The sequence below is a fragment of the Athene cunicularia genome, assembly GCF_003259725.1.
Source record: "Athene cunicularia isolate RWA chromosome 24 unlocalized genomic scaffold, athCun1 chr24_part1, whole genome shotgun sequence".
Lineage (NCBI taxonomy): Eukaryota > Metazoa > Chordata > Aves > Strigiformes > Strigidae > Athene > Athene cunicularia.
The window spans coordinates 5,376,382-5,392,704 of NW_020799132.1; the positions used below are offsets into that span (position 1 = coordinate 5,376,382).

Here is a 16,323-nt window from a genome sequence, read left to right on the forward strand (position 1 = left end):
GATGGGGGGCACAGAGGTACCACCGAGGCGTCGCCCCGAGCAGGTGGTAGAGATCTCTGCCCTGCAAGCCCTGGGGTCACTACTGCTGCTGGGGCCACTCGGGGGTCCCGTCCCTCCACAAAGCCCCCCGGGATCACGCAGGAGACAGTCTTCTGCCCAGCGCGGCCCCCGGCACCGCTGTCAGGGGGAGAGAAGGGCTACAAGGGGTCCAAGAGCTCAGGAACCCAGAGCCTGGAAGATCTGAGTGCTCGTGCACAGAGATGGGAGGAAACCCCCCTCTCTGGGAGCATCTTTGCACTGATTTTCCGGAGGAAAGCCTGGCTGTGACCTAGATAGTGTCCCAGGACATTCAAAGAGGAGCAGGTCGAGGCTGAGAAATGACAAAGCAAGGGACGGGGCGGTTTCTAGGAACCCAGAGGAAACTCGGGTAGTCTCCTCCATCGTGCCTTTGCCCCCATTTGCAACCTCTTAGTTGTCAAGACCAAACAGAAGGGAATTTTTCTTCCTGGACAGGGTTTGGGGTTGCGGACATAGGGATCTTTCACAGCTCCAGAGTGAGCAAATGGTTTTGGTATTTCCTCTTAGAACGTTATATGAAAGACCAAAAAAATGCTAAAAACAAAAATCCGGCTGGCTGCAGTGCAGGCAGTTCTTAGCTCTTCCCTGGATGCCGAGCCAGACTCCGAGGGAGCAGATGGGGGGTCTGCCATCTCCTCTGCCAGCCTGGAGTCCCCGACGGGCTGTTAATTTACCTCCCCCTCTTGGACCTGGCCCCACATCCCCAGCCCCGAGGACCGACTGCAGGGCGCTCAGTGCGTCCTTCAGCCCCGGCGTCTGCTTCGCTGCTCCCCCACCCGCTCCCTCCATTCCGCATGTCTGCGGCTGGATTCCCCATGCGGCTGTTTGGCTGGGCTGCAAACCCTGAGTTCATTCCTCTCAGCTGGATCGGACTGCCTGCAGCCCTGCGGTTTTGATGGCACATCTGTGGGGCCTCTTACCCACGCAGACCAGGAGGCAACCTGAAGAAAGACAGGCACCGAGCCAGGGACCTGGAGGGTGGACTCTGTCACCCCAAAACCCTTCCACACTGGCCAGGCAGGCTCGGCTCAACCCCCAGAGACTTGGTGCCATCCTTCAGCAGTCTTGGCTCCCTGTCCAGCTGCCGTGTCCCTCCTTCTCGCCGCTCTTGGCCCCCTTCCCTCACTGCATCGCCATGAGTCATCTTCGCTGAGCTCACCCCCTGGAGCCGCAGCGGGGCTGGCCGGCCCGGAGCCCGCCGGTGCCGAGGGGGGGTCGCTCACCTGGCAGCACGCTCGCCCGGACCTGCAGCCCCCTGCTGCCCACGATGTGATTTCTCCTGCCTGTCCCTTGTCTGGGCACCCAGCCTGGGCACGGAGCAGAAGGAGGGGAAGGCAGCACATGGAGGCCTCGCTGCAGGCAGCTGCGGGTCTGTGCCACGCTCATTTAATGTCTGGGGACGGGGCGGGGGGGAAATACAGACAGGGAAAAGGGAGTGTAGCCAGAGGATATGGAAAGGTGATGCTGGCCAGACACACGGTGCCCGATTCCCTAGCTCATCACGGGGCCAGACCGTCCCTGTGCAGTGCCTCAGGCGTCATGATGAGGAGCAGGCTGCAGAGCATCGTTTGGGCGAGAAGAGGCAGCCTGCCCACCCGTGCCACGTGTGCCCAAGTCTGCACCACCGAGGGCCCACATCTGTGTGCCGGGGCGATGGCCTGGCTAACTGCCTCTCTCTCTCCCTGCCCAGGCTCCCCTCCCAGTGACAGCCACCGCCAGGCACCTCAGCGGCGAGATGAACCCCACCGTCGGCATCGCTGTCATCCTGACAGGTAGAGCCGGCAGACGCGCATCCCCCTCCCTGCCCTCCAGCGAGCTCAGCCCAGAGCAGCCAGGCAAGGGCCTGGAGGCTGCATGGCCATCCCCAGTGCTTGCTCTTCCCTGTCCAACCCCTTGCTTGCCTCTCCCAGTCCTCCAGGCCGCCCACTGCCAGATGGTCAAGGACCTGAGTGCCTGCCTGCTGGGCCAGAGCCTCCGGGTGGACTGCCGCTATGAGAACAAAACCAGCAACCCCCTGACCTACGAGTTCAGCATCACCAAGGACAACAGGAAGCACGTCATCCACAGCACCATGAGCGTCTCCGAGAACATCTACCGGAGCCGAGCCAACGTCACCATGCACAAGAACCTGGTGTGCCTCTACCTGCAGAGCTTCACCACCAGCGATGAGGGTGTCTACATGTGCGAGCTGAAGGCCGCCAGCGACTACACCAGCAACCAGAAAAAGAACATCACTGTCATCAAAGGTGAGATGGGCAGTGGCGCCTGGCCTCAGTCCCTCCTTCCCACCTGCTCCTTGGCTTAGTAGGGCCAGCAGAGAAAACCACGACCCCCTGTGGTACCCCCAAACCCTCCCTGAGCCACGTAAACACTTCCCAAGGTTTACGTGCCCTTCCTACTGCGCGCGGAAAGCCGCAGAGACGGCCTCAGACTGCTTCCCCCTGCCTTCCTCAGGCCCCACCTCAGCGTTGTCCCATGGACGATGCTCCGTAGTCAGTCCCAGCAGATGGGATGAGCCTGCTGGTGAAGGCTGAAGAGGTCTGTGGTCCAGAGCAGGAGTGCAGTGGGGATTTGCCACACGTACATCCCACGGGAGCAGTCCTCCAGCTGCAGAGCCCTTCGTCTTACCTGGTGCCCATCCCCTTGCCACCTCAGTCAGGCCCCTGCAGGGTTATGCTTCCCGGGGTCTCTTGCCCTCAAAAGCTTTGCCGCTATGTGAGCACAGGGTGGGAGGGGAAACAGGCAAGAGGCCAGGATGAGACTTGGTGCCTTTCTGTGGCCGAGAGAAGGCAAGAAGCTGAGTCCCAGTACCCTTACAAAACCCATCCTGATCCCTGTTCCCGGGGGATTTCAATGCAGCTCTTCACTCCCTCCCCGTTCCCTCTCCTCGCAGACAAACTGGAGAAATGCGCCGGCTTCAGCCTCTTGATCCAGAACACTTCGTGGCTCCTGCTGCTTCTCCTTTCCCTGCCTCTCCTGCAAGCTGTGGACTTCGTGTCCCTGTGAAAGGAAAAGCACACACACGCACGCACACACGCACGCACGCACACACCGAGTCCCCCAGCAAACCCGCCTCCCCCGCCAGAACGCAGCCCTTGGAAAGAGAAGCTGAATCATTTGGAACAAGTGAAACCTCTCTGTGTTATCTCTATATAGCCGTATATCTAACGCTAACCACCGTCCTGTGCCAAGACCCACCATCACACGCACACACGCCCTGCTCCGAAGCATGGTGGCTCTGCTAGGCAGCATTGCTTCTCCCATCGCACCTCCCCGCTCAGTTTTGCTGGCTGGTTTGCTCTTGCTGGGAGCACTGGAGCCTCAGCCCCGCACAGCCCGCTCCCCCATCCCTTTAACTCTTGGGGTTTGCCTGTTCTCCACTGGGGGAAGACAGCTGGATGGGCAGGTAAGAGCGACAGCGAGAGCGTGCGGAGGGGTCCCCATGCTGGGTGCTGTGCCCGCAGCCCCTGGAGGAAACGGGGGCCCCCCCTCGGTGTCCCCAGCCCACCCTGCCCGCTAGCCAAGTGACTCACCGATTTCTCAGCCTGCTCCTGTCACCCTCAGTCACCCTGAGCTGTCGCAACTGCAAGGGGGCATGAGGTGAGTCCTGTCTCAGAGCAGGCTGGCAAGAGCCAGGGAGCAGGGGAGGCGTGGGGTGATGCTGGGCCTGGCTAGGCTGGGCCGAGAGAGGGGAGCGGGTCTAGGAGACACCCATCAAATGCCCCTGCCTCCTTAGGGCTCTCTGGGGCCCTGCGAGGGGGCTCCCTGCTAACGGGCTTTGGCAACAAGTGTTTCCTAATCTGTTTCTAAGAGCCGAGCTGGAAGAGAGGCCTCCTCCAGACATCACCTGGTACCTTTGGGCTGCCCCAGCCCAAGGTACCACTTTGCTCTCCCCAGGGACCAGCCCTTAGCTGTGACGAGAGAATTTCTGCCAGCACCCGCTCGCAGCGGAGGCAAGCAGAGGCCTCTCTGAGCTAGCCACAGCCTTGCCTTCGCCCCTGCTCCCCTCCCCACAGGCCCCAGAGCTGGATCCAGTCAGGCTGGTGGGGAGGGGACTCCCCTCCGGGAGCATGACCCCAAAGACTCCTCTGCACCATCACCTTGTCTTCCCTGAGAGAACGTCTGGGGACACTGGTTCCTTCCTCATGGCACACGTCCTGGTGCCTGGCCCTGGGCAGGCTCAGCAGCCTTCCTCCAGCACAGTCTTCCTCCAGTCCCACCGTGCTGCTGGGAGTAGCCCATGTGCTCCCTCCCTCCCTTCTCCCTGCTCCCTTTCAGCATTTCCCTGTCTCCATTTCGGAGCAGAAAAGGGCCTAAGGGCAGCCAGTTCTTGGCCGCTGCCTCAGTAAGGCCAGGACCTTCCCAGGGGTCAGCAGGAGCGGGAGAGGGATGCTGAGCGCGGCCCGTATCCCCCAGCCCAGGCCTGCCCCCAGGACCCCAAGGAGCCAGCGGGCTCCCCAGAACCCCTGCCCTGGCCTCCCCAAAACCTGGCAGCACCCAGGCAAGGAGCAGCCCAGCTCCTGGGGAGAGATTGACCGGAGGGCCGCCCCACTGCCCCCACACCCAGAGGCAGGCAGGGGGGCAGAACAAGATGCAGGCAGGAGCATGGGGGTCCGTGGGGGGCACCTCAGCCCCGCTGAGCTCCCCGTGCAGCCACGGCTGTGCCACCACGGCTGAGAACGATTCACAGCAGCTGCTCCCCACTCCTTGCTCTCCTCCAGACACTGTGAGCTGCCTCCTACCCCCGTGCCCGTTCCCTGCCCGTCCCTGCCTGCTTGCTTGCTGTCTAGTGCTGCTGAGGCCGTGCCTAGCTGAGCTCTGGCTGCGCCCAGCTCCCCGGGCTTGCTGGTGAGCGCCAGAGCGGGCGCAGAGCCCAGCCGGCAGAGCGCGGATGCGTCTCGAGTCTCATTTTTTTGTGAACATTTGTAGTTGTTTCCACAGCTTATCGTAAAAGAAATTCTGTTAAGGGGGAAAAGAAAAAGAACCCGACGAAAAGCACCACCAACAACAGAACCCCTATCCTCCAGGAGTGTTCCTCTGTCTGCACAATAAAAACCCTGGGTTGTGTGTTGGAGCCACGGCCACCTGTGTGCGCGGCAGCGGGGCCAGGGGCCGCGGCAGGGCTGGGATCCCACTCTGGCCCGCAGCAAGGGCAGGGACAGCCTGTGCCCTCAGCCTCCCAGCCTGGGGGGACACCCTTCCCGGGCAGCCCCCACCATGCCTCCCCCTGGCCTCCAGCACCCCGAGCCCTGCAGGAGAGAAGCAGGTAGTTGCCTTCCTTGCCTGGAGGGCAACCTCCTCCTGCCCCCCTGGAGCCCGTGCCTCTGTGCCCAGCCCTTTGCCCCTGTCCCTGTCCCGGGCTCCATCCCAGAGCCACCCCCCTCGCCCCAGTGTGAGCTCAGGGCCAGGGAGCGGGGTAGGTACCAGGGGGCACGCCGGGGCTGGTCCTGGCCCAGCCATCCTCCGGGGAGGGAATTGCCCTGGCTGGGAGTGCGTGTGGGAGCGGGGCCGGGTGTTCACGGGTGTCCCAAAGTTGCTGGCCCTGGGGTGGCGTGCCTGTCATGCCAGGGTGACGCCAGCGTGATGCCTGGGGGGCCCCCGCATCCTCTTGAGCCGTTTGCTGCTCCCTGCCCGAGTCAAGATGCTGCCCTGGGAGCCAGGGGCTGTGGGGCGGCCTCATCCTTGGGTTTGGGAGCAGGGCCCTGCCACCACCCCTAACACCACGGGTGACCCCACAGCAGCCTCCCAGAGTGACAAGCAGACATGTCCCTCGCGTGGCCCTCCCTCTTTAAGGGCTGGAGCCAGGCAGGAGGGAGGAAAATGCCACCATAATTGCATCCCTCCTAATTATCCTCAGCAGGTGCTCACTGAGTCACGGCCGCCCAGGTGCCGGCGCACCGTGAGGCCTCCCTGGGTGGGTCAGGCGTCCGGGAGTGGTGCTGGGTGGGTGCCCCGGTGTCCCTGTGGAGTCACGAGAGGTGGGTGCTCCTGCGCCCACACCGCCACGCCGTCTGCCCCGTGCCCACCTCTCCTGCAGGCTGAGGGGTCTCTTCTCCCTGCAGCTTGCCCCAAGGTGAGGCAAAACCCGGACCACGTCTCCCCCTCCCCTTGATGCTCTGCCCCAGACCTTACCAGCAGCCACAGCCCCCCCCTTTTTCTGCCTCCCTGACCTCCACACCAAATTGTGTCCCACCCTGCTCCCTCTCTTAACCCTCCATCCATCCTTTCCCTCCTGGACCTCCACCTCCCACCCCAGATCTCTCCCCTCCCCACAGTTCCCCTCAGTCATCCGTCTCCATTCCCAGAGCCCCACCTGCCTCCGCAGACTCCCCTCCCAGCGCCCCTTGTGCCACGGGCCGCCAGCCCCCTCAGGTTCACGTCCCCTTTAAGTCTTCTTGAAGCTGGAATGCGAGAGGAGCATTTCAGTGCCCTGTGAGGTCAGATAAAGACACTATATTTATCTAGCCGGTAACCTGAGCTGTGAATTTCTGCGGTGGCGTTTTTACGCGGCCCCACAGCCCTCCAGTTCGGCCCCCTCCGGCCATTGCGTCCGCTCCCTGCGGGGTGGAGGAGCTGAGCTGTGGGGTGGCCCCTTCCCTGCAAAGGGCTCAGGGGCTGCCAGCCCCTCGGCATCGCTCGCTCCCTCCGGCCGCAGGGGAAGCGCCCCGAGGAGGCAGGATCAGGTCCCCGCGCTCAGCCCCGCGGGCGTCACCCCATGAGCAGCCGCTCGGCCCCCGCCGTGCCAGCCCCGTGCCCCTGAGCAGCCACCGGCCGCCTGCCCCACCGACCCGACACAGGTGAGTGACGGGGGTGCTGTGGGGACACCAGCTCCGGGGAGGGGAGAGATTTGGTCACAGACTGAGAGGCACCAGCAAAACTGCCCCCCTCTTTCTTCAGCTGGGGAGAGGTTTGGAGTCTCTGCTCCTCCAGAGAGCAGGTTCAGAGTTCACCCACAAAAACTTGGCAGCTCTCCGGCAGCGAGCCGCGCTCCCCGGCACCTTCCTCGTCCCCCAGCACGGGCAGAGCCGCGCGCCCAGGCACATCCCTGGGGTCCCTTCTTTTTTTCCACCTGCAGACCTCAAAGCAATAACATGCCCCGGGTATTACGTCAAGGTTCCCCGTGGGTTTGGGGTTTTACTTCCTGGGGGGTGGCCCCGGAGCGATGAGTAGCAGGTTCTGCAGCCGGGTGGGTATGTGTCAGCAGCACAGAGCCGGGCCAGGGCAATGACTCCCAGCCAGCACATGTGGTGTGAGTTTGAGGGTTCTCAGGCTCAGTGGCCGGGAGGGACAGGGCCCTGTCCGGTCTGGCCCCAGCCGCACGTGTGACCTTGGGCAGGTAACGTCACTCTGGGGTGTGCGAGTGCACGGGGCGGGGGGGCAGTGCTGGAACCAAGGTGGCTTCTCCCCGAGTGCTGGAGCAGGGCTGCGAGAAGGGCTGCCAGCAGCACTCCCGGGCGTTGGGGTCTCTCTCTGCTGACCGGGGACACCCCTGCGAGACTCTGGTCCCTTGCAGGGAGCAAAGACTGCAGCATATTGACCCAGGGCTGCTCAGGGCCACCCTCCCTAGAGGGAAACGCAGACACCCAGAGGGCCTTGTCCCCCTCAGGGAATGGGCAGGAGGCTGTGCCACCCCTCTGGCACTGCCAGGTGGACACAGAGCACCCCCCCAAACCATTTGAAGGCTGGAGCAGGCAGGGTGCTTCGCACAGGGTCCCCCTTGTGCTTCTGCTGAGACTGGGAGCTCCCACGTAACCTCCAGGCTGGGACATTGTGTCTCAGGGGACAGGGGACACAGCTCCAAGCCTGCGTAAGCGAGAAGCAGCTGTGCCGTAACACCTTGGATGGAGCCAGTGCTGCGTAAGCTGAGCCCGCTCTGGGGCTCCACGGCCGCCGAGGGGGACGGCCGCCACCGGCCCCAAGCAGGAGGGTCCCGGCAGAGGACAGCGCCTGGAGAAGGAGCAGGGTCTCTGCTCCTCTTCCTCCAGGCTGAAGGGTTTGCCCCCCAGCTTTGCGCTGAGCCTCCCAGCGGGACGGCTGTCGGGAGGCCAGGGCAGGACTCCCCTGCAGCCTGAGCAGCCCCGCGGTGCCCCGGGTCCCAGGTCCCTGGCACTGGCTGCCTGGCCATGTGATGGCTGACCGGACATTCCTGTGCCTCAGCTTCCCCCGACACCTCAGGAGGATGATGAGGGTGCAGGAGGCCTGACTCAGCCATGCCAGCCCCAGGGCTTTGCCAGGCAGCAGGAAAGCTCAGCACTATGACAGGCAGGGAGGGGCCAGGCAGGCCAGGAAGCGATGGGAGGAACCGGGGTTTTCTCACACCCCCTCAGCTCCTCTGGCTCCTGGCATGCTCTGCGCTCCCGCAGCCCCGAGGTCCCCCCTGATGTGACACGGGGACTCCGCAGCGCAGGCAGTCCTACCAGATGCGGCAGTCCTCCGCGGTAAGACCTCTCTTCCCCCAGCGCCCATGGGTTAGGCGCTGTGTCTGGGGCAGGTTTTCCCGCCGGGGCCCCACATCCCTCCATCAGCTCCCCGGCATCCCCAGGGCACGTGCTGCCCTGGGCAGACCTGTCCTGCTGCCAGAAAGCACCTGCAGCTCTCCCGCTCCCACGCCGGCGGCTCTCCGGGGGACAGAGACCCTTGGGGACCTGCTGCTGGTGCCACCGGTGGCACAGCACAGTGGGAGGGCGCGGGCACTGCTGGCAGTGGGCGATGATGGCACGGGATGCCATCGGGGAGCACAAGTGCTGCTGGCGGTGGGTGATGGGATGGGGCTGTCCCGGCACTGAGGCACCTGTCCCAGGCCCAGATCATCTCTGCTGGCTCAGGGGACAGGGACCGGGGCAGCCCAGAGAGGGTCCCTGTGCCAGGCTGCTCCCCATCCCAGCAAGGCAGGCGGCCAGGCGTGTGCTCCCTGGGAGCCAAGGGGCTCTGTCCCTCTCACTCCAGTGCCTGTGAGGGGTACCAGTCCCTTGGCCAGGGTCCCACGTCCTTCCGAGCAAAGTACCCCTCTATGCATCTCAAATCCCGGCTGGCAGAGCCACTCCTGGGCCCTCCCAGTGCTGGCATGGGCAGCCGCAGCCTGGCCGGGCAGAGCCGGGTGTTTTGTGGAGTCCTTGCCTGGGAGCAGATTATTCACCCCTCAGCCTCCATTCCCAAACAGGTCTGTGCGCTCCACCTTGCTCTTGCTTGTAAATAGTTTTCGCTCCGCTGTGGGATGGTTTGTTCCCTGGGCAATAACGACAGCGTGCGGCCAGGATGCAGCCAGCTGGCTGGAAAGCTAGGCTGCCCGCCAGCAGGCCGTGGTGCCTGGATGGGGCTTCTCACCACCGTCTCCTAAAAGCAGTCCCGGCGCATTCCCATGCCGGGGTGAGACGGGCAGGGGCGGCTGGGAGAGGTGACACTGCGGCCACCTCGCCCCCCACCCCAGGCTCTGTGGAGCCAGAAGGGCTCGTCCCTGCGACTCGTGGCTCCCTTCAGCCACTCTGGTTTCATGGGGATCGCTTTCAGCCGCCTGCTGTGGAAAATGCAGGGCACTGTGGCTGCGGCACAGAGGCTCGGAGGGGCTCCTGTCCCCGGGGTGACGCTTGCAGAGGGCTCCCCCGGGCAGGGGGTCCCACTGGGGACAGGTATGCCTGGGGCCTCCTGGGCTCTGAGCAGGAGCCTGGGTTCCCCCCAGGGTCAGGCACGGAGTGATGCTGCAGTGGCTTCTCGTGCTGGGGACCCAGTGCCCGTCCCCAAGCCTGGATGTCCCATGTGTGCTGCCAGGGCTGCGCGAGGGACGGGCCAGGCGCCGTCTCCGTCACCTTCTGGCTTGGAGCTGGGCCAGAGCCCGCCCCGGCTGGGCTGGGAAAAGCCTTTGAATCAGGGTCATCTCCCGGGTGACTGGAGACTCTCGGAGCCACATGAGCCACTGTCCTGCCGGGGAAGGGACACCAGGCACCTGGGGAGCCAAGTGCCAGCAACGCCAGGACAGAGGAGCTCGGCCGGGGTCCTGCCCGCTCCAGTGCCAGCCACAGCCCCAGGACAGGTAGGGGACGAGCCACCAGCCTGCAAGTGTGGGTGCCGAGAGCAAACTTCCCTCCGGCCCAGACAGCCCGTGTCTGCAGGCGCGGGAGGCTGCTGGCTGCCACGCTGCCCTGTCCCGGCTCCGGGCTGGCTCCGCGTGTCCTCTGGGCGCCTCCGTCCTTGTGCACCGTGTGCTCCTCTCCTGCCTGTGCGGGTGCCATGGGGCAGGAGCCACCAGCTCCCTGTGGGGACTGAGTGCTGGGCTGTCACCCACCCGTACAGGCTGGCTCTGCCCGGCTGGTGGGGGCACAGCAGCCGCCTCGCCGGGAGGACGCGTGTCAGCTTGAATAACTGATGGGAGGCTAGCAGGGCGCACTGCGGCAGGGAGACGGGCAGGCTGCCTGGGTGGCCAGGTCCCTGCAGCGAGGGGAGCCCTGTCTGCGCCCACAGTCCCCCCAAGGCCCCTGGGGGGTGGTCGTGGCTGCACCAAGGTCTGCAGTGACCTGGTGCCAGGCACCAAGCGGGGAGCAGGGATGGATGGCAACTGGCCTTGCCTCAGTTTCCCTCTCAGTGAAACAGGGTGTGTGTTAGCAGCCAGCTGGGAATGCCAGCCCCCTGCCGAGCCCCAGCACTCACTCTGAATAACCAGGGGAAGGTGCTGGGCTGGCTGGACCACTCCGTCCTGCCTGGCTATCTCAGCCAGGCCTAAGCATCGTGACTGTGACCAGGCAGCTGCCTCCCATCTGGAGGAGCACTGGGGGCACCTCTCCAGCCCCAAGAGTAGGACGGCCACAGGATGATGTGGTAAGGATGGCAGGGCTGGGGTAGAGGTGACTGCTGCGGTCCCTCGGCTTCAGAGACTGTGGGTGCCAGGACACGGGGTGCCTCTGGCTGTGCCCTGGGGCTCCCTTCTGTGGTATGAGGTGCCTGAAGGCATATGGGTGGCAGTGCCAGCTGGGCCCTGCTGCCCCAGGCTCTCCAGGAGCTATGCCCACTGGCAGGAGCTATGCCCACACTGCACCCCCACAGCCCCCCCCCTGCATCCTTCATCCCCTGGGTCTGCAGACAAGGCAGGACCCAGCGAGCTACTGGTGGTGGGTGCCCCATTGTGCTGACCGTGGCCTGTGGAAGCTGACCCCTGGGCTCTTCTCTTGCAGTCAATGCCTCCAAGAGAGCCCACTGAGTCCCAGCCTCCAGCATGTCCCAGCTTTCCTCCACCCTGAAGCGGTACGTCGACTCATCCCGCTACGCCGAGAGCACTTACAGCAAGGTGCCCAGCGGTTACAGCTCCTACACCTCCTATGGATCCACCTTGGCCACATCCTATGCGGACAGCGACAAAATCGGCTTCAAAACCAGCTACCTGGCCTCCCCCCGGTACCATCCCACGGGGCTGTCCCCAAGCAGTGGCTATGACAGCAGCCGGCTGCCACTGTACCCCGAGTCCAGCATCCGTCTGAGCCCCACGTACATCCGCGCCCAGCCCCGGCCGCCTGGCAGTGGGCTGAGCGGAGGCGCGTGCTACACCTTCGCAGGGGCCCCCAGCAGCCCTCCCGGCTACCTACCTGCCACAGCGCCTCTCAGTCGTCACAAATCCATCAGCCACTCGGACCTGGCACGGGAGTTTTCGGGGCTGCACGCCTCGGACAGCGCCTACGCACCCACCGCCGGCCCCCTCAGCACCCGGGGCCGCCAGGAGCTCGGCACCCTGCAGGGTCTGTACCATGCTGCCGCACGCTCCGACTACGTCCGTGGCTACCTGGAGAGCTACGGGAGGAAAAGCGGCCACAGCAGCCTCCCCACGGGCCCCCTCAGCCCCTCGCAGGCCACCCTTGGCTCTGCCCTGCCGCCCTCGGGCACCCGCTGTGCCAGCCAGCCCTGCGAGAGGAATGATGGCTACAGCGACGTGCCCGCCCGGGACCCCACGGTACGTGGCACCTGCTGGGGGTGGGGGCAAAGCTGCGCTGCAGGGGGGGGTCTGTGGTCTGTGCCCGCTTGTGCTGAGCCAGGGAGCTCGAGGCACCTTGCATGCTCTCCTGGGAATCTCGGTGCGCTGCTCCGTGCCTCAGTTCCTGCCGGGCTGCTGCTGATCCTTCGAGCCACCCTTGCTGGCACAGCAGTCCTGGCCCAGAGCTGCTGAGACAGCCGGGTGCGGGCAGGGGGTGTCCTCTGGGGGGCTGTGCTCCTCACTGGTGCCGGAGCACAGCTGGCGGGGGTCCCCATGGGAACCTTGCGGCTAAGGGTGCCCCCGTGCTGGCAGGAGCGTGTGCGCGGCACCTTTCTGCTTGTGAGCGTGACAGCAGGTGATGGCACGCGCAGGCGAACTCACAGCCCCGTGCGTGCAAAGCTGTGTGCACCGTGTCCCCACACAGCCGACTGTGCCCACACCCCCTGCCCACTGCTCCCTCCCCGTGCGGGGCCAAGGAAGGTTTCCTGCTGCCTCATTCCAGCAGGAGAAGGTGACGTGACTGGGCTGGGCACTCATCCTGCTGGAGACACCCAGCTGGGAAGGCTGGTTTGGCTGGTGCTGGCTCTGGCACAGCGAGTGGGTGCCCAGCTGCCAGTCAGGTTTTTCTCTGGGGCTCTGTGATGTCTGATCCCTGGCACGGTCTGTTTCTGCCGTCTCGGCGCCCGGTGCCCCAACCCCAGCGTGGGCTGTGGCAGCCAGGGAGGGAAGCAGCGGCTTCTCCAAGGCAGTGGCTGCTCTGCACAGCATCGCACGTGGTGCCAGGCACTCGGTGCCCCAGGTATCAGTCGGTGCTGCACCATCCCCAGAGCCTCAGCCCGGGCTGGGAGCAGGCACCACACACACAGCCCGGCTCGGGCGCGCAGGGGAGCAGCCTGGTAATTTTCCACTCAGGTTTCCTTCCAAGAGCTGGTCAGGCTCTGCCCGCATTGTCTCCCACTCTCTTTCCAGCCAGCCTTCATTCACCCGTGGTGGAGGCCCGTCTGCCCTGGCACAGGGTCTGACCTGCCCTTTGCTTCCCTGCAGCTTTGTCCCACCATCGGCCACCAAACCGGGAGGATAAAGGCTGGGGGATTCTTTTCTGCTTCCCTATGAGCAGGAGAGGAAGCTCTTTCCCCATCCAACCAGTGCCCCCACGTCCCTGCCCGTGCCCAGGGGCCTGAGAAAAGGGCTGTGGGAGCAGCCTGGAGGTCTGGCCCATGCGCTTGGCCGGGGGAGGCACAGCTGGAGGTGTGGGGTAGGGAGAGAGGCGGCTGCTTGTCCACCACGTGCCCACAGCTGGGGCTCAGCGGCAAAGGTCTCCCCCTTTTCCTCCTGTAGACGTCCATCCCATTCCTGGCAGGGCTGGGTCCCCTCTCCCTGGCACTCACCGGGGTTTTAAACACCCGCCTGAGCCCCCAGGCACAGGAGCAGGGGCAGCGGAGGGGGTGCAGCATCAAATCCTGCTGCCAGCAGCTCGCCTGCCCCTTCCCAGCACCCTCCAAGCTGCACCCCATGCAGCTCCAGCAGTGCCCCGCCCTGCTGTGGGACCCCAGTGCTCCACCTGCGCGGTCCCTGGCCCCCAGCCCTGGAGTGAGGGACTAGGTTGGGAGGGCAGGGGGAGGTGGAGGAGCTGTGGAAAGGAATTCCTGCCTCCCCCTCCCACACCAGGCCCTGGTGGGGGGGACCAAGGGGGGCACCCAGCAGCCTCCACCAGCCACGGGCGCTCGCTAAAGCCCTCGCCACCACTGCTAGGACAGGGGTGCCCGCCCCGTGTACCCACACACTGCTCTGGTGTGGGTGCCAGCCTGCTGCCGTGGGATGGCCAAGGGGCAGCAGGGGCTGAGCTGCTCCCAAACTGCGGCCTCATGCTCTGCATGTGAAGGCAGCCAGGGGCTTTCCAGCCGGGGCTGACAGGGAGCGAAGGTGAGCAGGGCTTGGCAGCTGCCACAGGGTGCTGGGGCGGGCACCCGTGCCGGGGCAGCGGGGTGGCTGGATCGGTGACACTGGCTTAGGTTTCCTCGGTGCTTTGATGGGCACACCTGCTATTTTCCACTCCTGTGCTTTTTTTCCTTCACTTTCCCAAGCTGGGAAGCAAATGTACCGATCGTAAAACAGACTCGGGCGCCTGCGGTCGTGCCAAGTGCCGGAAACAAGCGCATGTTGCAGCCCCGGCGCTGCCATCGGTTCTGCCCCATTACCCAGCCCCGAGGGCCGTGCCAGCAGCACCCGCTCCCACCGGAGCCGGGGCACGGCGGGGCTGACTCAGTGCCTCCTCCCACCCCTTCTTCCCCAGCCGCCTCCTGCCTCAGCACCACGCAAACCACCCTCCAGAGGAGTTTGCAGCCAGGAGGTGAGAGTGCCACAGTCGCTCCTACCCACACCATTGCTCTGTGCCTCAGTTTACCATCCCGCAGGGCAAAGGGAGGCACGTGCAGCCGCAGCGAGCGGCTGTGCCTGCCGAGCCGCTGGCTCCAAGCAGGGCCATGCTGGCTCCCCTGGCGAGGGGCAGGACTGGAGCTGTGCCGCCCCATTAACCACCCTGGGTGAACATAGGGTCAGAAGGCCAGAGCCACCCACAAAACCGCCAGCAGCTCTCCGCAGCCCCATCCTGAGCAGCTGACGTCTCTGGCCTGCAGCCAGTCCTGGCCCTGCCTGCCTTCGCGGTGCCAAGCGGGCCTGTGGCAACCTCTGCCCATGGCAGAAGGTCACCGCTGCAAAGGGGACAGCTGATGGCAGGGAGATGGCTCTCAGCGATGCCATCCTGCCAGGTCTCCCCTTCCCTCTCCTGCTCCAGCCTTGCCCCGAGAGCCCGTGTGCCACTCTGCCTGGAGGGGAATATGGTCCTTGGCCCAGGGCGCTCGATGTCACCAGGGCACGAGGTTTGGCACGAGATGTGGATGAACGCCACCCCTCTTGCCATGAAACCGGCTCTGCCCGCACGGTGCATCCCCAGGGAGAGTGCTGCACCAGCACCCTGCGCCGTGTTTGGGGCAGGCTCTGCACCAGGGCAAATCCTGTCCCCAGGGCCACCCACCGGCCCACAGGGCAGGGTGGTAGGAGCCCCAGCTGGCGCGTGCGGCACTGGTACAGCGGGACCGGCACTGGGGCTGCAGGAGGGCGTTGCAGGGCACCCAGACCGTCTGCGTGAGGCCGGTGGGGCGCGTGCCCCCGTGGGCACACGGTGTCCCGGCGTGTGTATGGTGTACACACCGCGGGCTGTGTATATATATACACATGCGCGCACATGCGGGCGGGGATTACGACAAGCATCTTGCTGTGATGCAAAAAGCCCTGGCCCTGCAGATGAATAACGCTGCAAGATGCCTCCTCAGATATTTTTGCTGGTGCCAAAAATAGTCTCCCTTCCTCCCCCCCCAACCAGTCAGCCCCTCCACTGGCTGTGCCGAGCTTGCGCCGCGGACAGGGGAGGCTGCATCTGCAGCAATTAGGATTCAAAGAGCAGCCACTGGCTCTGGCTGGGGGTGTACTGGTGGGGGCTGGCGTGGGGGGAAAGCAGCCTCTGCTCAGTGCCTGCAGCCCCCTTGGCGAGGCTGGAGGCTCTGGCTGTCCTCGGAGCAGCCTGACTGTGCTCCCTGCCTCAGTCGCCCATGGAAATTTCCCTGAGGCGGGCGGGTAAGACACCTGGGCACGCACAGCCTCCGTCTCTCGCCCTGCAGCGGTCAGAGGGGTGAAGCAGCGGGAGACGCAGGACAGCCGGGCTCCCTGCCAGCCTCCGCATCTGCCCTTGCTGCAGGAGAAGAGCTGGAGCCGTGCCTGCGCCGTGCCTCAGTTTACCCAGCGCTCAGAGGGGACGCACCAGATGGGGGTCTTTGCTCCAGGCAGGATTTAGGGGGGACTTTTTCCCCAGCGGAGGAGGCGAGACACTGAAATACCCTCTGAGCTCCATGGCAGTGCATCCCCCACAGAAGGGGGCACGCACTGTCCGCTGTTGCTCAGTTCCCTCAAAATGGCACTGCCGGGAGCCCGGCACTGGCCCTGCAGGGAAGGCGCATGCCAGGGAGCCCCCCAACCCCCTCAGACATCCCTCAGCCCCCCTCTGGGAACAGGCACCCCCTGCACCCACATGCTGTGGGAGTGTCCCAGTTTTACCGAGCCACTTTTGGCAAGTGACCCCGGCTGGGGCAGAGCCGCTCTCGGGCAAGCGCCGCTCAGCTCTCGGGCCACCACGTGCCCGGGGCCGGGGAGCCGGGGGGGGAGCACCGGGGGAGCAGACGCGCACTCCGTGCCCCATTGCCCCCGTGATGCCAGCGTGGCGTCGGGGGACGGGGACC

General features: G+C 65.0%; 2 protein-coding genes across 2 annotated transcripts in view; both read left to right on the forward strand.

The window, feature by feature from the left end:
• Positions 1-1,719: 1,719 nt before the first annotated feature.
• On the forward strand, positions 1,720-5,152 carry THY1 (Thy-1 cell surface antigen). Its single transcript, XM_026863797.1, has 3 exons — positions 1,720-1,850; positions 1,989-2,324; positions 2,972-5,152. Exons 1-3 carry the CDS (start codon positions 1,814-1,816, stop codon positions 3,082-3,084), a joined length of 486 nt encoding a protein of 161 aa, XP_026719598.1. The 5' UTR covers positions 1,720-1,813; the 3' UTR covers positions 3,085-5,152.
• Positions 5,153-9,972: 4,820 nt separating this feature from the next.
• USP2 (ubiquitin specific peptidase 2) overlaps positions 9,973-16,323 on the forward strand; it is a 9,245-nt gene continuing 2,894 nt past the window's right edge. The window contains exons 1-2 of the mRNA XM_026863690.1: positions 9,973-10,105; positions 11,241-12,010. Coding sequence (XP_026719491.1) covers positions 11,282-12,010 — 729 coding nt within the window. The 5' untranslated portion in view covers positions 9,973-10,105; positions 11,241-11,281. The remainder of the gene's footprint in view (positions 10,106-11,240; positions 12,011-16,323) is intronic.

Coding starts and splice junctions, on each gene's coding strand:
- THY1 (XM_026863797.1), top strand. CDS start 1,814: ATGAACCCCACCGTCGGCATCGCTGTCATCCTGACAG. Junction 1,851..1,988: donor CATCGCTGTCATCCTGACAG/GTAGAGCCGGCA, acceptor TGCCTCTCCCAG/TCCTCCAGGCCGCCCACTGC. Junction 2,325..2,971: donor GAACATCACTGTCATCAAAG/GTGAGATGGGCA, acceptor CTCTCCTCGCAG/ACAAACTGGAGAAATGCGCC.